The 19169-nt window shown below is 53.5% G+C and overlaps 1 protein-coding gene across 1 annotated transcript in view; it reads left to right on the top strand.

The window, feature by feature from the left end:
• Positions 1 to 19169, top strand: part of SLC37A2 (solute carrier family 37 member 2) — a 29353-nt gene that overhangs the window by 7294 nt on the left and 2890 nt on the right. Inside the window, exons 2-17 of the mRNA XM_064268898.1 lie at positions 7988 to 8069; positions 8538 to 8631; positions 8761 to 8839; positions 10708 to 10843; positions 11307 to 11383; positions 12198 to 12364; positions 13003 to 13040; positions 13345 to 13497; positions 13847 to 13937; positions 15722 to 15784; positions 16146 to 16231; positions 16683 to 16731; positions 16929 to 17002; positions 17287 to 17365; positions 17488 to 17585; positions 17818 to 17882. Of these exons, the coding sequence (XP_064124968.1) occupies positions 7988 to 8069; positions 8538 to 8631; positions 8761 to 8839; positions 10708 to 10843; positions 11307 to 11383; positions 12198 to 12364; positions 13003 to 13040; positions 13345 to 13497; positions 13847 to 13937; positions 15722 to 15784; positions 16146 to 16231; positions 16683 to 16731; positions 16929 to 17002; positions 17287 to 17365; positions 17488 to 17585; positions 17818 to 17882 (1431 nt within the window). The remainder of the gene's footprint in view (positions 1 to 7987; positions 8070 to 8537; positions 8632 to 8760; positions 8840 to 10707; positions 10844 to 11306; positions 11384 to 12197; positions 12365 to 13002; positions 13041 to 13344; positions 13498 to 13846; positions 13938 to 15721; positions 15785 to 16145; positions 16232 to 16682; positions 16732 to 16928; positions 17003 to 17286; positions 17366 to 17487; positions 17586 to 17817; positions 17883 to 19169) is intronic.

Below are 19169 nucleotides of genomic sequence, written 5' to 3'. Positions count from 1 at the left end.
AAATGTGTATTATTACTGCATGTCAAAGACGCTTTAGTGTATCTGGAAGTGTTTCTTTAATGTTTTTTGTGCGTAGAAAGTTACACTGTATACCAAGACAGACATTTGACTGACATTCCATACGAACCATACCTAACTATTCTGACTTAACAAATTCAACTTAAAGACAGATTAAGGAATGGAACTCGTTAGTAATCCAGGGACTGCCTGTAATGGTGTGCCGTGGAGAAAAATCAGGCACCCATTTGGCTTTCGACAAATCACTTAATCTCTCTAAGGCTCAATTTCCTTATCTAATAAGAGGAATAACAACTGCACCTATATCACGGGGTTTTGGTGAAGTTAAATAAGAAAATACTAAAAGCCCTTAGCCTAGCAGATAGTCGGTGCTTGGTAATTGCTAGGTACTTCTGAATTTCTGTGGGGGCAGAGGTGGAAGGAGAAGGTCGCCTGTGACTTGTTCCCGGAGGGACTCTGCAAGTTCAGGGAGCTACAAGGAATGAAGGGAAGACAAGAGGCTGGCAGTTCAGGCTTGGCAGCCTGCAGCCTGGACGCAGGCACACAGGGTGCCTTAGAGCAGTCCCTGGACATGGGAGGAGGTGGTGCCAGGTATGCAGAAGCATCTATGTCCAAGCAGACATCCGACTCCCCAGTCTCTGAGGAGTTTCTGCCCAGACAGATTTTCCGGCTTCCTCCTCCTGGAGCCCGTGGGTTCTGTCAGATCCTGCGTGTCAGCCAAGGAGCCCAGAGTTCCTGGAGGTTCCCGAGCCCTAGCGGCCGGGTCCCTGCCCTCTGTGCTGTGTCTTCGTGGGCGTGTCTGGGGACAGCTGGACACCCGCATCTTTCCAGAGAGATGACAGTGGTGGTGCTCGTGGGGCTGGGCCCGTTTCCTGGAGCTCTGTGAGGGGCCCAGCCCGGGACCCAGAGAGGAGCTATGGGAGGGAGGGACCGGGGCAGAGCAGCCTGATGAGCAGGAAGAGGGGGTGCAGGAGAGCCAGAGGCTGTGACCTCCCATGATGCCTCACGTTGTTTTTCCCTACACCCTAATCTTCCCGTGGGAGCTGGAAAAGGCCGAGGCTGGCTGGTAGCCGCTGTTGAGATGAACGCTCTGCCCTCTGGGGTGAGCTAAGGACTCCCAGGGCCAGGCTGCAGCCCATCCTACAGAGACACATGCCCAGAACCTGCTGTGTGCCACATACACGCACATCCCATATGCCTCATTTAATCCTATAACAGTCCTGTGGGGCAGGAGTTTATTATCCTGCTTTAAAGAAGATGAAGCTGAGGCTTAGAGAGGTTAAGAAACTTGCCCTAGGTCATAGTAAGTAGCAGAACCAGAAATGAAAACTTCTGGTCTAAGTCTAGTGTTCTTTTCCCTATTCTGTGGTTGTCTCATATCAGGGGCCCTAAGCAGCTTTCTCCTCTGTGATTTTCCTGGTTACTGCCAAGCGGTGCTTGGTAAGGGCAGAGAAAAGCCTGCTTGAAAATGAGTTGTGGTGGTAAGCAGGTGCTCTGGGGAGGAGCACGGGATCCTGGAAGAGAACCCAGAGAACCAAGTCCATGACCCTGCTCCCTTCCCCCAACTTGTCAGCCCTGCAGCCTCTCAGGGCTGGTCCAGGCTGCCACGTGACCTGCAGCTTCCCTCCCCCCCCTCCCCACTTCATGACTGTACTCCCCAGCTGCACCCTCCCCCTTCCACCCTGCTGGTTCCTCTTCCCTCCTTACACAGCAGACTGTGTGTCTATCTGGCTTTGGGCTGGGCTGCCTGAGTCAGGCCCCAGGCTCTGGTCTGGAAGACAGTAAGGGTTTGGGATTCGTCTGTGTAGTTGGCCGGACCTGGTTTCTCCCAGTCTGACTGTACCCACTGAGCAGTGAGGTCAGAGCTCAGCAGTCACAGAGTAACCATAGACTTGAGGACAGACACCAGGGGGAGAGGCTTGAAGCTCATGACACTCCCTCTGATTGTCCCTGAGCTTGTGTGTGTGTGTCTGTGTCTGTGTCTATGTGCTGGGGGAGGGGAAGGTGCTACTGCTCTACTTTTGGCCCCTGGATCCTTTATGCTCAGAGGAAGTAGTGGGTGGGGGCAGGTGATGGGTGAGGTGTGGGCAGGCTGCCTGGGCTGGTGCTAGGCCTCATGAAAGAAAGGCCACCATCTTACGTATTCCCTGGGCAGGGCCATTATGAACTGTTGTTTAAACAGCCTTTCTTCAGAGGAGGGACCAAGTGAATACCTGGTCCACTACCTCTTCCAAATTTACCGACTCTCACACTCTCTTCCAAAGTTATTCCCGTTGCCTAGAGGAAATTTCACACTGTAGATAAGGCCAGGACTTTTCTTCAGTCTCATCATCCAGGCGTCCCCTATTCAGCCTTATTCTCATAGCAAAACAATCCATCTTTTTTATTTTTATTTTTTTCTCTTTCCTAAACAAAGATCTGAAACCCTGGTGGAATAGAGGGTAAGAGCTATGGCTGCTAACCAAAAGGTCAGCAGTTTGAATCCACCAGGCGCTCCTTGGAAACTCTGTGGGGCAGTTCTACTCTGTCCTATAGGGTCGCTATGAGTCGGAATTGACAGCAACAGGGTTTAAACAAAGATCATTTTAGCCACTAATTTCTTCTGGAAAGTCCTGGGTTCCTTGTGGCTACTAGCCAGTGGGTCCTTTCTCTAGGAAGGATCTTGGGCCCAAGCTGTGAGTCAACTCTATGAGCAGGCTCCAGAGTCCAGGTGGAGGAGAGGCAACAAGTGGAGGAGTCTCTGCCCCAAGAGAGCTTTGCGTCCTCAGCCCTCAGAGCCCCTCCCAGGCCAGGCCTTTCCCTTTCCATCTTGTGTACTGAAGGCCTAGTTGAGCCTCTGCCTCTGTGGTATCTGTTCCCAGGTGGCCTTTCCCTGCCAAGATGTCTCCCAGTGGCAGTAGAGGATTTGGCAGGGGGTGGGGGTGATGGCAGTGTCACCATTGGCCCCAGCTTCGCTCTTATTGTGCCCAGCCCTCATCCTTTTCAGATTTGCTGAGCTCCGGAACACACACCTGCAAGGAAATGCCACCAAGTCCACTTACCAAGGCCACCTGTGACCACAACCATCTAGCGTGCCACACAGCCGCTTGAGCAGCCCTAGACATCTACCTGCAGCTGCTGGTTGTGACAGGGGATGCTGTGGTGTGGTCAGTGAGGGAGCCTAAGTCCCCACAGGCTTCACCTGGGTTGGGGACCATCAGCAGTGTGGCTGCGAAGCTAGGAAGGAGGATCCAGGGGCTGGGCCCTGACTTGGTGCAGCACAGACTGAGGAAGCCACCAGGGAAAGGGGGCCTGTGTCCACCCTTTGCTGAGGTCACCATCCCTCTGATGTGCTGTTTCTCTATTGCCTCTTTTTATGGTAAACCAGACCAAAACCAAACCCGTTGCCATAGAGTCGATCCTGACTCATAGTGACCCTGCAGGGCAGAGTAGAACTGCCCCATAGTTTCCAAGGAGCAGTTGGTGGATTTGAACTGCTGACCTTTTGATTAGCAGCAGAGCTAGCTCTTAACCACTGAGCCCCCAGGGCTCCTTTGTTGTTGTAATGGTAGTGAAAATGGGTCCTCTGGGGTTTTCGTCGGTTGTTTTTGTATGTTGCTATTTCAGGACACACTGTCTCTTGCTCCTACCCCAGAAACCTTCCTAGTGCAAGGTCTTAACAAGGTCGATAAAACCATTATCATGTTCCTTCAAAATTATACACTGGCTCATCAGCTAATAGTTACAAATAGCTATTCCACCTCGCTATCTGACCTGGTTACTCAGTAACCAGTATTGAGTGGTGGGATGTGGGACTTTAAGAAGTGCCACCTCCAGCTAGCAAAGACTCAGAGGGTCACAGGACAGCTGGTCCCACCTGGAACAACCTGGGGGCCTTGCCTGGCATGTCATCCCTTGGCCTGCATGCCCAGCCTGGCCCAGGACCTGTGTCGCCCTCACAGCCTCTCTGGGGCCAGCTAGGCCAGACCCAGTTGTGCTTCTTTCCCCTGGTCCCCTGCTGGGGCCTCTTGATGAAGGAGGGAAGACCTGAGAGAAGAGAAGTGAAACCTGTGGCTGGAGAGGCAGCTGGTGTTTCCGCAAGAGTCTCAGCCTAGCCCAGCCCCTGCCCTGACTGATGGCCCCAGTTCCCTTAGAACTGTGGCACCTTGGAATAGCTGGCAATGTGGACTGGAATGAGCAGTGGACCAAGTCAGGGAGCCTGGATTCAAGTGTGCTCTGCCAAAGCAGCTATATGACTTTGGGCTCACCACCCAGCACCCTGAGCCTCAGTTTCCCAGAGTCCAGGCAGAAGGTCCCAGAGGTTCTAGCCAGCACATGGCACAGCTGAGAACCCTTGTTCCCCAGGAGTCACAAGTCTCTGGCCATCTTGGTAGTCAAGTTTTCTACTGGGGACAGAAATCAGAGCTGGGAGGGAGGTCAGGCCAGGAGCCTAGAGTAGGCCAGGCTGGAACTTACAGGTCAGGAATCTTGCAGGTCAGAATGTCAGTATAGACCTCTGCCGATCCCTCCCTGTTGGCTCTGGAGGAAGACTATGGGAAAGCCTTAGCAGAGCCGTTGCCCACAGGCACCTGGATCTCACTCCAGCAAGGTGAGGGTGGTAGCCTCAGGGGTATCCTGTGTTCTTCTAGACCCAGGTGGGGAGGAGGGGATTGTGCTTGCCTCTAAATCCCTACCCTCTAGCTGACCCAGGGCCTGGAGTCCCCACCCCCCCGCCCTGGGGAGTGTGGTGCCACCCCCATCCCACTCACCTCCACAGCAGAGCATCTTGGCTGCCTGGCTCTTCCCCCCCGCCCCCCGCCCCTGCCCCAGGTCTTCGTCTTCATCTGAAAACAGAAATGACACTGGCTGTCATTTTTAGTGCCCACTAGGCATCAGGAACTATGTAAGACCTATGACAGCATCATCTCAGTAACCTGTCAGTAGCCCTGTGAGAAAGGTGACGAACTCTTTGTTTTTCAGACGGGGAAACAGGTTGAAGGAATCAAACCAGGCTTTGCTTGATTCTGAAGTCCTTGCTCTTTTGTAGACATCACCTCCCTGGAACACTCCCCAGGGTCTCCCTGCCGAGGGTATAAGGTGAAGAAGGCACAGGAAGCTCCCCCGACCCCTCAGTGAGGAAACCGGTCTGCTGCTTCCCAAAAAATCAGCAGAGTGAAGTTCTGGGTCTTCGCTTGCCTTAGCCTGGAGGGTGTCAGAGCTCCCTGACCTAGAAAACCCCAGGCTCCTTCACTGTTTTCCCATCTCCTTGAAGAGAGAGCCTAACTCCATGGCCCCTGCCTCTTCCCAGCCACCTTTCCCTCTGTGCTTGGCTGCAGCCCACCTTCCAGCTATCCTGTGCTGCTTAGAGTTCCCCAAACAGGTGGCGTGATTTCATGCCTCTGTGCTTTTGCACTCACTGTTCCTGCTCCCTGGCACATCCTCCCACTCCAGCTCTGGTCTGCCTGGCCAGCCCTGTTTGTTTTGAAACTCAACTGAAGCCTCACCTCCAGTAATCCTTTCCAGACACTGCTCCCATCCTGGCTCGGCTCGGGGTCCCTCCTTTGTGCTTCCATGTCCCCCAGGGCTTTCCTGTCATGGCACTACTGCGCCCCTTCTAGCCATCCCTACGCCCCCTGCCCCATGAGTTCCAGGAGTAAAGAGACTCCTGCTCAGTGCCTGGCACATGGAAACAGTGTGCTGGAAGTGGGCTGGCAGCCCTGTTTCTGCCAAAGGGAATCAGGTGTCAGAAGTGGGCACAGCTTCTGCTGCCCAGGGCTGGGAGGAAGAGTACTCCAGATTAAAGGGACGTGGAGCAGGTAGGGAGGGTGAAAGTCAGGGAAGTGTGTTCAGAGCTCCCTCCTGGAAGGACAAGGGCCTGGGGCTTGTGGGTGAAGCCCTCCAATGGTGGTGAGTGGTCCTGGAGGAGATGGGTTGCTGGCAGCCAGGCCATACCTCCTGGCCTGTCGTTAGCTCTGACCAGCTCCTGAGAGTGCTTGGTGTGTCTCCTGATTTGCAGCTTGGCTTTCCAGACACCATTAAGGCTCAGGAGCAGCAAGGACTGCACAGCTGGGCCTGACATGAGGGAACAGTCACAAGCAGGGGCCTCCATGGGGCTGCAGCCACCGGGGATCTTTCAGACCCAGAGAGGATCTGATTTGTCTCCAGGTTTGGTGGCCACACAGGCAGGCAAGGGCCCCGGTCTCTTCATGTGGTTGGCGTAGGCTCAGCTGAGTCCTGGGGTTGTGAGGGGTGAACAACCAGGGATGGGGCGAGGCTGATGTTGTGTTCGCCTGTCTGGTGGGGTAGATGGGGTTGGTGCTCTCCTCCATGTGCAACTGATGAGGAAACCAGAGCCAGAAGAGATCGAGGGGTTTGCTTTAGGTCACACAGTAAATTAGCGAGAGAACTCTTTTTTCCAACCAGCCTTTTCCACTGGACCAGGCAAGATCCTGGGCAGGGTGCTGGATTGATGTATTCTGTAGGGCTGTAATTTTCTTCCATCTACTAGGTACTGTCCCCAAATTCTCTCAGGGAATTTTCCCCCAGATTCTGAAGTCCTTGAACTAGGAGTGTGGAGCCCTGTGCCAGTTGGTGGGACCCAGAAATCATTGCTGCCCCAAGCTTGCTGATGCCAGTCACTGTGGCAGGCACCCCAGCTTCCCTGTTGAAGGCCTCTGAGATCCACCTGTATACCCTCTGGAACTGGTAGCCAGAGACCAGATTGTATAGAAGCGTGGATTCTAGACTACAGAGTCGGAACTTCATTTGTAATGAAATGGAGAGCCGCTGCCAAATTTTAAGCAAAGTAATGGAGGGGGTGCCATGTGTGACTTCATTCTCTTAAGAAAATGAACTGTGGGGCAGCGGAGAGAGTGGAGACAGAAAAGCCAGCTCAGAAGCTGCTCCTCACGTCCAGGGGTGAAGTGAGAAGGGGCCTGAATTCAACCTAATCCAGGCTTTGCTGAAATGACCCTTTATTTCACAGGTAGAACCTTGGCAGCAGATTTCTAGAGACAGAAGAGGGAAAATCTCGTGTCCTGTGCCTTAGGTTTATGGAACCTAGGAATGCAGGGGGCCTCAGGGGTCCTTAAACCAAGGCTCTGGATGTTTGTAATGCCTGGCATTTCTCCTGGGCTGGGGGTCCATGCTGAGGTTTATTTTCCACGTGGCTGCCGGCTGCTGACAGCTCAGCTGATGCTCTGTGGGGAAGTAGACAGTGACTCAGGAAGGCATTTGAGTGGCCCCTCCAGATGCTCGGGACAAGGGGATAGGCTGGGAGCACAGTGGAAACTTTGAGCGGTGCTGAGTTGCACTGTTCTTTCCCTGTCAGGAGACATGGGAAGAGGAGGGGCCCATGTGATGTGTGAGCCACAGCTGGAAAGAATGAACTTTGTCGAGTGGAATGACCCGGCAGGGACTAAGCAAAAGGACCTGGGCTCAGTCAACAGCTCTCCCTCTGTTGACTCATTTCTGACTGTGGTCAGCCTCTGCTCTAAACGGGCCAAAGCAGGTGCTATTTCTGCACCATTCTAAGCTTAAGAAGAGTATTGATCTCACCCTAAAGACGGACCCTTCTCCCACTTCAGCCTTCCACCCACCCTCCCTTACCATTTCTGACATTTTTAAAACAATTCTAACACCTCAGCCCCATTGCTATCGTTCTCTTTCTCTCCCTCACTCACACACAAGCATCCTTACATTCGTGAGGCCACAGAAAAGTAGAGGTGATGGAAGGTAGCAAGAGCAGGACGAAGTACTGTCCTGCTGGGGGTGGGACCAGGGACCAGGGAGAAACGGCCTCTTGAACACATTGGCCTCTGGGCATTTGCTTCCACCTCCCCCTTGGTTTCTGCCACAAGGAAGTTGTGTCTACAGGGGAGCCTGAAGGTGAAGAGTTGGTGGTGCTGAGGTCTTGGGGCTGCTGGTATGGCCACCAGTGGGCTGCTGGGCCTGCCTTCCTGCTAACCCAGATGCCCACCTTTTCCTGCAGGTTCCGAGGTTTCATCTTGCTGCTTACCTTCCTCGTTTATACCTGTTACCATATGTCCAGGAAGCCCATCAGTGTTGTCAAGGTGAGGCTGGGCTGGTGGCAAGAACGAATGGAGGAGATGCTGGACCCAGCAGAAACACCCTTTAGTGGAATGGTCTGGAACTTAGCCATAACCATCCTCATCCCCTTAACATGATCACTGAAACTGCTTCTCCCCCCTGGCAGATCCCCACGTTCAATAGTCCTTTTCCCGGGAAGGTTTCCCTGGGAAAAAGGGTTCACCCAGGCAGCTGTGTTGGTGGGTATGGCTGGAATAAGAGAGCAGGCACCCTGGGCTATATGGGTTGTGCTCGTGAACTCCTATCAGGTCTGATACGACCACTTAGTTCTGTGTTCAGTTCCTGCAGAGAGAGGTGTTAGCAGGGAGGAGTGTGGAGCCTGGGGGCGTGATGAGGTGAGAGGGCAGAGGCCCTGGCGTGGTTGGGTAGGAGGCTGCTCCTCTCAGAGCTGAGGGGTCTGATATGACCAGATAACCCCATTGCCTCTCCAGAGTCGTCTGCACCAGAACTGTTCTGATCTGATCAGGCCCATCAACGATACCCATACTATCAATGACACCACGTGGTGCAGCTGGGCTCCATTTGGTAAGAACAGGGGAAGTCGCTCTTCTCTAACTCCCCTTCCCGTCTCTCCAGGAGGGGGTTGTCCAGAGCCAGGAAGAGCTTCCTGCAGGGCAGCCAGCAGTCAGCATTCTGTCTCCCTTCTGTTTTCAGACAAGAGCAACTACAAGGAGTTACTGGGGGCTGTGGACAATGCCTTCCTTGTGGCCTATGCCATCGGCATGTTTATCAGGTAATGAGAGAGGCCAAGCCTGGGGCCATCCCAGGGTCAGAGGGTCAGAGCTGCTGCCCCTCTTGACTAACTTGGGCAGCCAGGGGACCGGGGGTTGAAGTGAAAAAGCTGATGGCTCCCTCAGATGGAAACGAGACCAAGACTTGTGTGTGTACTGTCAGTCCACAACCATCTTTATTCCCATAGTATGGCCCCTGACACTGCTCCTCAGTGTGGCACTTCCCTGCTTTCAGTAACTCTTTTTCCTGGATGCTTTATTTTTTATTCTTTTGAGTTTCTTCACCCAGATGGCCATGTTGGTGAGCATGGATGGAATACAGTTTGTGCCAGGCTAGGATCCCTTGAAGATGATCTTGGGGCAGGGAGAGCTTAGAAAATCTCATCTTCTCCTGTGCCCACAATGGTGCAGCCACTGGAGATTTTGCATAGTAAGCATGGTGCTCACTGCCAGAGATCAAAGATGAGTAAGGCAGGGTATTGCTTCCAAAGGGTTCCCGGCCTAATGGGGGTGACCAATGTTTAGATAATGTAAGCGGCAACTACAAAGCAAGGTGGTGGCTCTTTGACAGAGGTGCCTGTAGGGTGCCCGGAGAGCTCAGGGAGTCACTTAGTCCAAGCTGGGGCTAGGGAGAAGGGACTAGCCAATGAGATGATAATGGAGGACATAGTACTTGAGTTGAGAAGAGGAATTAGGCTTGGCTGCAGCAGATGAGGAGCCAAGCAAAAACAACAGGAGAGCAAAGTCATGTAAATGTGAAGCAGTGTGATCTATGGGAGGAAATATTACAGGTTTTCCAGAGTGCTGGAAGTTTGAGGGGGGTCATGGCAGAAGATGGACCCGAAGACCGAGGTTGTTCACAGACGGTCTCGTGTGCCGTGCTGTGGGTACACGGGAGCTATCAAAGGGTTTGATGCAGAGGTAACTGGTGCCAATCCACGTTTAAAGTGGATCACCCTGAGGGTGAGGCTGAAGATCGATTTGAGGAGGGCAGGACTGGAAGCCTGTCATACTAAGGAACAGCTTTGGCAATAGCCCAGGTGAGCTTTCAAGAGATCTTGAGTTAGAACAGTAGTAACAGATGGAAGAGAGCTGACACACTGGAGAAATATTTAGGAAGTAGAATGAATGGATCTTGGAGGTTGAATGTGAAGAGTAGGAAGGAGAGGGAGGGGAGGCTGAGGTAGCTCATTCCAGCTGGGGTGGTCGATGGATGGCAATGCCATTAATTCAGATAAAGGGCTCAAGGAAGTGGCCTGGGTGGAGTGTTGAATTTTGAATTTAGAATGTTTTGGGTCTAAGTGAAGTTTCCCAGAAGGCATTTGGTCCTGAAGATCTGGGGAGAGATAAGGACTAAAGACATAAAGTTGTAGGTATTTAATATATTGGGGGGGGGGCGGGAATCAGTTGCTGTTGAATCAATTTCAACTCATGGCAACCCCAAGTGTGTCAGCGTAGAACTGTGGTCCATAGGGTTTTCAAAGGTTGATTTTTTCTAAAGTAGATCACTAGGCTTTCCTACTGAATTTAATATATAGGTGGCAGTTAAAACTGTAAAAGTGATTGAATAGACTACCCAGAGGGTTGTGAGACGGAATGGTCAGCAAAGGAAGAGGAAATAGGCAACAGTAACGTGAAGGCCCGGGGAGAGCATTTCAAGGAGAGAGATCAGTAGTGTCAAATAAAGCAGAGACATCTGGGAAGTGGAGGACTCAGGTTGTCCTGAGATGTGGCAACAAAGAGGCCACTGGTGGTCACCTTGGCCAGAGCAGTTTCAGTGCAATGTGTGGCAGGGGAAGAACCAAGATGGCAGAGAGGCAAGGAGTAGAAATAGCAGAGATTAACCACAAATCTACCTCTGTCTCTCCAGTGGGATTTTTGGGGAGCGCCTCCCCATCCGTTATTACCTGTCAGCCGGGATGCTGCTCAGTGGCCTTTTCACTGCCTTCTTTGGCATGGGATACTTCTGGAACATACACATGCTTTGGTACTTTGTGCTCATCCAGGTATGGGTCCCTTCCTGCACTCTGTCCTTTGTTCCAGTCACAGAAAAGGCCTCAGAGATGGTTAGTCCTGCTACCCTCCCCAGGTCACAGCAGATATGGGACTTGAGCTCTTGGTGCCCGGTCAAGAGTGCCTTCTGTCACACTCCCCAGGGTCCTCCTTCCCAATCTTGACATTTACGCATTTATTCACTTAGCAAGCCTGAACTGGACCCCACCCTGGGGTCGCTTTAGCTGCATGAGAGGCTCAGTCTCTGCTCTGAAGGATCTTGGGCTAGAGAAGAAGTCAGCCCGTGACATTAGGGTGTGTGTGTACAAGCACATGAGGTGAGGGTGAGATGTGGAGTGTGGGGTGTGGCGGGCCCCTCGACATGGATGTTTACCCTCCACAACCCAGCAGGGGTCAGAGCAGGGAGCTGGCAGTGTGGCCAAGCCTGCGCCGATCCCCACCTACTTCCTCCCGCAGATCTGTAATGGACTTGTCCAGACCACAGGCTGGCCCTCTGTGGTGACCTGCGTGGGCAACTGGTTTGGGAAGGGAAGGTGAGTGTGAACTGGGGGGAGGAGTGCAAAGTCCCAGGAGGGCTGTGGCTAGTCAGGAGGTCACTCCTGACCCCTCATGTAACTTCAGGGTGAAAGACTAGAAAGCTGCCTCCATCTTGCTGATTCTGAAGTGCCCAGTTTTAGGGGTTAAACAGTTGTGCTAATTTTCTCAGTGTGAAGTTTTAATCTGGGCAACCTTCCTTATACTTTGTCCTCATTATAGAGGAATTTCCATTTTGAATGAAGACGAAAATGAAACCTTTTTCCTTAAAGTGGCTTTTGTGAAAAGCTGTTGCTTTGGAGTAGGGCTGTCCATCCTCGGTGCTCCTGACATTTGGGGCCGGATAATTCCTCTTGTACTGTAGGATATTTAGCAACATCTCTAGCATCTATCCAAAAGGTGTCAGTGGCAACCCCCAGTGTGACAATCAAAAATGTCTCCAGACATAGCCCCAAGGTGAGGCCATGGCTTTAGAGTAAGATCAGTGGACAGAAGAGAGGAAAGGGGGTGGGGTGTCCCTTGCCCCCAGGTATAGTGAGCCCTCCATGGGGAAGCCCTGTGTGCTGCTTGGGGAGGGGCGAGGAACAGAGCGAACATGAGAAGCAGGACCTCAGGCGTTGCTGTAGCTGTTGACACCAGCCAAGCCATCTCGACTCCCTGTCTTGGCTTACGCCTTTCAGGGCTTTAGGAGTCCCAGGCTTTGGTGCCTCTAAGGAGCTGCAGGCAGCCAGCTCTGAGCTTGGTTGAGGCTGTTGCTGTGAACTGTATTTGTCTCCTCTCTTTTTCTCTCTTCTCCCCTCTCCTCCCTTCCAGGCGAGGCCTCATCATGGGCATCTGGAATTCCCACACATCTGTGGGCAACATCATGGGCTCCCTGATTGCCGGCGTCTGGGTGAATGAGCAGTGGGGCCTGTCCTTCATCGTGCCTGGTGTCATCACTGCGGCCGTGGGCGTCTTCACCTTCCTCTTTCTCATAGAATGTGAGTGCAGGTGGGGTTCCTGGATCCATCCCTCTCCACAGACCCCATAGCTGAGCCTCCCAGTTCCTCTCCCTGGTTTCTGGGAGAAGGCGGCTGGATATAGTGGAGAGATTGTGGTCATGGAATTGGCAGACTCACTGTGTGACTTTGAACAGACCTGTTAACCTCTCTGAGCCTCAGCTTTCTCATTTGTAAGATAAGAGTAAGATACCTGCTTCGTATGGTTTTTGACAGTTAATGTGAGGTAATGTAGGTAAACTGCCTGGGCCATAGTCAGCGCTCAGCAGACATTGATTGGGTCTGAGGGGTGTGAGGAGGAGGGGAAGGTGGGGTTGAAGGTACGTCCTTATAGTACCTAATCTCTTACATTTGGTGAACAGCTTGTCTGCATTCTCTGACAGCTGTGAGTCAGCAAGGCCAGGTGTTATCCATTGTGTAGGTAAGAAGACTGAGGTCTCAGAGGCAGTGGTGATAGAGCCGGTTGTTAGGAGAACACAGCCTCCTGACCCCAGTGCCCAGCCTCCTCATGCTGGGAAGTACGCTGTCCACACTGGGGGCTGGCTCTCCAAACTGGCATAGACCCAGGGCAAGGTGAGGGCCTGTTCCACTGGGAAGCTTCTTAAAAGGTTTTCTTTCAGACCCAGAAGATGTGGACTGTACCCCTCCTCAGCACCATGTAAGTGTGAGCCCTCCCAGCCCCACCCTGCCTTCTTGCTTCATGCAGAGGGGGTGGTCCCAGAGAGAGATGGGGAATTGGGGGAAGGAGCTGGGGCCCCACAGTTACCTCACAGGCCTAATGTTAGGCCCTGGGGTTGGCTGCTTCACAACCCAATGGGCCTGCAGGAGGTCAGCCCAGCCCAGGAGAGAGCCACATCCCTCTTACAGCTCAGGAGACCCACCTCTCTCACATGGGTTGCCCTGCCAGCTGCTGGGAGGCAGTGCACAGACTTGCCCCACTACTAGGGCTCATCCCTTTTCAGAGCACTCCAGGAGGGGACCAGGACAACCCTGAGGACCCTGCGAATGGCCCCTGCTCAGACAGAGAAAGCAACCTGGAGGCCACTGCCAGATGCTCCAAGGAACCGAGTGTCAAGCCTGCCGCCATCAGCTTCCTTGGGGCACTCCGAATCCCGGTGAGAAGTGTGGGAGCGGGGGGATGAAAGAGAGGCTGTCTGGAGTCTTCTGTTGGACAACAGGGAGGGGCCAGTAGGATGATCTGTGGTTTTCAGGATTTCCTTACCAGAGATGTTCAGAGTGGGTAGTGGTTGGGGAGGGTAGTCTGGGAAGCTTGCCTTCAAGGACGCTGGCCTTGCATTTGAGTAGCAGATGCATTGCTTTTGTTTAGACTGAATGTATATCAGAGGTTGCTTTGTGCAGTGGGTGATGGGAATTACTGGGTGGTGCTGAGCCACCCCTGGGGGTCAGCTCTGGACCAAGGAGGTCTTGGACCTTTTCCATTGTACCCTCTGGCTTGCTCCCCAGGGCGTGATAGAGTTCTCTTTGTGCTTGCTCTTCGCCAAGCTGGTCAGTTACACGTTCCTCTACTGGCTGCCCCTCTACATCTTCAATGTGGGTAAGTGCAGGAAAGAAAGCAGGTGGGAGAAAGGGGTCTCTGGCGGTAGGGGGAACCGCCATGGTGGTGCATGTGACTCCAGTACCCAAGCATGATTTCTGCTGAACCTCTCCTCCGGGCAAAGGAGATTTGTTAAATAGGAACCTAAACCAGTAGAATTTTCACCTTTCACGTGGAAGACTTCAATTCCCAGCCAAGGCACCTCATGCATGGCCACCACCTGTCTGCCAGTGGGGGCTGGCATGTTGCTATGATGCTGAACAGGTTTCAGCAGAGCTTCCAGGCTAAGGCAGACTAAGAAGAGAGACCTGGCGATCTACTTCTGAAAACCAGCCAGTGAAAACCCTGTGGATCACAACAATCTAATACATAACCCATCATGGGGGTGGTGCAGTGCTTGGTTCTGTTGTGTATTGGTCATTTTGAGTCAGAGGCTGACTTGACAGCAGCTAATGAACGACAGCAACAAACCCTGCGTGCTACCCCTTGGACCCTGATTCCAGCCCCCTCCCCTTCCCTGGACATGTGTGGGGATTGGGAACTGAGGGCTCAGTTCTGCAATCCCCCTGTCCTCTTCTCCAGCCTTTAATCTAGTCTCCTGGTCTAGGAGAAACCCACCTGTAGGTTCTTGGCTCATAGGTGGGTAGTTTTGGGGTTGGGTGCTAGAAAAGGTTTGCTTTTTGAATACCTCCAGGAGTCCCTTGAGCCTTTGAGCTACCATGCTCCCTGTAGCCTGGCTGTGACCACTGCTCTCTTCTCCCAAGGGGCTGCTGGGAGCCTCAGGAGACTGGTACCTTTGTGCCTGGGTCTGTTGGACTGGGCAGGGTGTCCCCCTTGTGCATCTGCCTTTTGCTGCCCCTGTTCCGCCCCAGGATGCAGAGATGAGGTCACTCTCATGGTTGAAGAAGGAGGCTTTGGTCAGCTTTTCCATAGGTGGGGCAACTCTACCAGGGAGCGGCCCCCTCCCCTACCTCCAGCCCCCCAAGCCTCCAAGCTCTGTCAGGCTTAAAGACGTCACATCCAGGGCTGTGGGAGGGATAGGCTGCTGTCACACCCTGCATTTGTTCTGAACAGGATGCTGCGGTGATTAGTCATGACCACAACTCAAGCTGTGGCTTGCCCCACAGCTGTGTCTGTGGGGCATCTCTCAGATTGTAGTAGAGTGCCAGGGCAGGTCCTGGTCACTGAGACTCTTTGTTTTGTGGCTTGATGCTGACTTCAGAATATGAATCAACTTTGGGGGCTGGGCTATAACTCCGGCTTCTGGACAGTCCTTTTTCTTAATCTAGAACCAAGTCCCTGTTTCCTTCATGTCTCCTTCCTGTCTCTGTTTATTGGCAGAGACCTAAATGAGTGTGAAGCCCTCGTTGTGGTGCGGGGGCTGCTCTAGGTCAGGAGCAGAGTGGGAAGGGCAGCTGGTATAGGGCTCAGGCAGGGGGAGGTTAGTGGGAGCAGCTCTGCTCTCTGGGAGAGATGGCCCAGTGAGGCTGTGTTCTTGGGGGCTGGATCCTGTGCTTCCACGGGGAAACGCTAGTCCAAGGCCAAGGTCACTCTGGAGGGGAGAGAGGGCAGTACTGGATGGAGAGCAAGGCCGGGCTCTGGTCCTAAACGGCTAGACTCATCATCGTGTGACTTGAGCCAGCCACTTCTCCATTGGTCCTCTGCTCCTTCCTCTGAAAGGAGGGGCGGGACTGGATTGAATGCTTTGAAGGGAATTTTCTGGCTATGGCAGGCCAAGATGTTTGCCCCAGGCCCAGGTCTGACTGCAGTTCTGTTCTCCCCAGCTCACTTTGATGCCAAGGAGGCCGGGAACCTCTCTACACTCTTTGATGTTGGTGGCATCATAGGTGAGACTTTTTCCTGCTCTGCCAGCGGTTGCTGCATCCCCCTCTGCTTTTATGGGGTGCAGAAAAGGACAGGGCCAATGGGACTCACCTGGGCAGGTGGCATCAGGGGGAAAAGGGCTTCTGGCTTTATTCTCAATCCTGCTCCTGCTCGGTTGAGTGGCCCTAAGAAAGTGGCTCTTGTGTGTAGGTCTTCTCACTGGTGTAAGGAAAGGGCTGGGAAACAAGAAGCTCTCTGGGATCTTGGTACCCAGGCCCAGGTTGGAGCTGGGCAGGGTGACGGGGCCAAGCTTGGGATGCACAGCAAGTGGGAGGGCTGTGTCCCCACCCGGGGTGGCGTATGCGAGTGGGATGTGTGTTCCAGGTGGCATCCTGGCCGGGCTCATCTCTGACTATACCAGTGGCAGGGCCACCACCTGCTGCATTATGCTCATCGTGGCTGCCCCCATGGTACGTATGTCCTTCAGAACAAAGTGCGTGCATGCATGCAAGTGTGTGCCTGTGGGCCTGAACTGTGTGTGCACCTGTTTCCTCGAGTGTGTGCACATCTGGGGAGAAGGAGAAGTGAGGGGTCAGCAGAGGGCAGGCACCTGGGGAAGAGAGCCAGACAGTTTTGTGAAGGGATGAGTGACTATGTGGCTTTGGTGGAGCAGAGGGAGACCAGCTGCTTCACTTCTTGACCAAGCAAAGAATAAGAGATTGAAGTTATATGTGAGAGAAGATGTTTTGGGAAAAAGAAAAACAAGAGATTACCACATCTTAGGCCCTCCATCCTTCGGACACTTGAAGTCTCGAAGGGTCTGGGTATAAAGGCAAAAGGAATAAAGTGGTCTCTGTGGTGCCAGTAAGGGCAGCCCCTGGCAGAGCCTGGCTGTGACAGCTCTCCACTCCCTCCTCTCAGATGTTCCTGTACAACTACATTGGCCAAAGAGGGATGACCAGCTCCATAGGTGAGGAGACAGCATCAAGTTCTGCCAGGCCACAGGAAGGGCACCCCTTGGCTCTACCCTTTGAGGCTGGGCTCGGAACATCAGGGGGAGGGGCCAGGAAGTGGAGGCTCTCAAGCCTGATGCCTGGGAGTGCTCGCCTGCTTTGGGGCCGAGGCTGGTGGTGGCCTCTCATGATAACCGGACTATCTCTGCCCTAGTCATGCTGATCATCTGTGGGGCCCTGGTCAACGGCCCTTATGCACTCATCACCACTGCGGTCTCAGCTGACCTGGTGAGCAGGGCCATCTCCCACGGGTGGGGTGGGGGTGGAGGTCAGGGCCTCTGTCTGAAGACCCATTTTTCTGGCATCTTTTCCCCTTTCCCTCTCTTGCCCTCATTCTCTGCAGGGCAGTCTGCAGAGGCGAGATCCACAAAGTCCTTCAGAATCTACCTCAGGCCCCCTTTTTCCTCTCAACCCCAAGCCCTTGTGGCCTCCTTCCTCCAATCTGCCCCTCTCCCATCCTGGTCCTGCTGGGTGCTCTGCTCAGCCAGGCCTCCTCCTCTGCTCTCCCCCAGGGCACTCACCAGAGCCTGAAGGGCAACGCCAAGGCGCTCTCCACTGTCTCGGCCATCATCGACGGCACTGGCTCCATAGGTCTGTGACTCTCGTGCTTGGCTTCTGACAGCCGAGCCTGAGCCTTGCCCTGGGAAGATTCCTGTGGGCAGGGAGAGCCAGGGTCCTCATTTGATCCATCTCATGGGTTGTGCTCCATACAGGTGCAGCCCTGGGGCCTCTGCTGGCCGGGCTTATTTCCCCCACGGGCTGGAACAATGTCTTCTACATGCTCATCTCGGCCGACATCCTGGCCTGCTTGGTAAGAGCTCCTAAGGTACACAGGTGGGTACTGGGGGGCTGGAACCCCGGAGGCCCAAAGCATTGGCCACGTGGGTTCTGGGACAAGGAGAGCAGCAGCCCTTTGCTCAGAACCACCTTCTCTCCCATGGGGGGTGCCCTGCCAAGTGAACCTCTGTGCCTACCCCTTTCCCAGCTGCTACTCTCTTGGTCACCCAGCATTGGGTGCTAGTGTCGCCTTCTCTTCCCCACAGTTCCTCTGCCGGTTGGTGTACAAAGAGATCCTGGCCTGGAAAGCATCCCTGAACAGGAGCAGAGGGTGAGCCCCCTAGATGGCTGAAGCCCCACCTCTCCCACCCTCACTTCCTGTTGGAGTCAAAACAAATGCTCAGCTTGCCTAACCCCATTCTGAGACTGGCTCCAGTCCAAATGGCAGGGAGCTGAGCCAGGCCCTGGGCGTGCTATCTGGACCCTCCCTTCAGCCCCACTAACCTGTATCCCCTATTGTCCTCTATGTGTCTCCATAGCTCTAGTCTGGCCCTAACCCACCCGCGATAGTATTTTCCTCAAGTCCCATGACTTTTGTGAGTATTTCCGTCAAGTCCGTGGCTAATATCTCATGAGAACGGGGTCTGCATGCAAATCTTCTGTCCTCTAATGTGATTTCTCCAACTTTCTTTTTCTTGGTGGTCACTTCTACAACCTGAACAGAGCATGGTGCTTGGGAAGTTTCCAAAGGGGTCTGAGATGCCACAGAGGTTGGCAGCCTCCCCTCTTAGGGAGAGCATCAGCGCTCTGTTCTCCCAGGACAGAGGAGGCAGAGGCGGGAAACAATCTTTCCTCTGAACTCAGACCCCAAGGTGCAAGTGCCTCCTGAAGTTCAGAGGCCAAGGCCGTCTGCCCCCTCTGCTCTGGGTCTGCAGGGAAAAGCAAATACTAATCAAAGCCTCTGCAACAAATTCTAATCAAGTGGGTCGGTACCCATCCTGGTATGCTCTCTGCTCTGTGTCCAGTGGTGGGAGGGTCGTAGAGGTGGTATGAATAGTTTAGTGCTGAGGCGGGGACTGCTGCGTGCTGGAGCTGGTGGTCAGGAAACCCTCTTTCAGTGGTCTTTCTGGCTCTTCTTCTAAGTAGGAGCCTCTTGCTAATGAACAAGTGGCCAGAGCATTGGACCTGGCCTGGATGGTGAATGTGAGGGAGAATCTCCTGGGGTCGTGGTGACTAAAGTGCTATCTGAGAAGCACTTTCCTTAAGAAAGGCATCATCCAGGCTCACTGGGAGAAAAACTGAGAGTAGGAGGCATTAGGAGTGGCTCCCTGGCCTGCCCTGGAGGAGGGCAGGAGGTTGGAAGAGTGTCACTCTGTGTTCCTTCCACCCATGCTCCTCTGGGCCAGGGCTGAGGGGTCATTGGGAGGGGAAGAAAAGAAGCCTGAAGTGGAAAAGAACAAATATTTAGGAAGCAACTACTCTGTGTTTAGAATCAAGTCAGATTTAGGGCATATTAACTTACCTTTAAGCAACCTTGAAAGGTAGATATTCGAGCTTAGAAATGATAGAACTAAGGCTCAGAAATCATGGAATACGCCTAAGACCTTCAGCTTGTCAT

The sequence above is a fragment of the Loxodonta africana genome, chromosome 15, assembly GCF_030014295.1.
Source record: "Loxodonta africana isolate mLoxAfr1 chromosome 15, mLoxAfr1.hap2, whole genome shotgun sequence".
NCBI classification, from domain to species: Eukaryota; Metazoa; Chordata; class Mammalia; order Proboscidea; family Elephantidae; genus Loxodonta; species Loxodonta africana.
The sequence above is the reverse complement of the archived record's forward strand: the minus strand, read 5'-3'. Positions and strand labels throughout refer to the sequence as shown.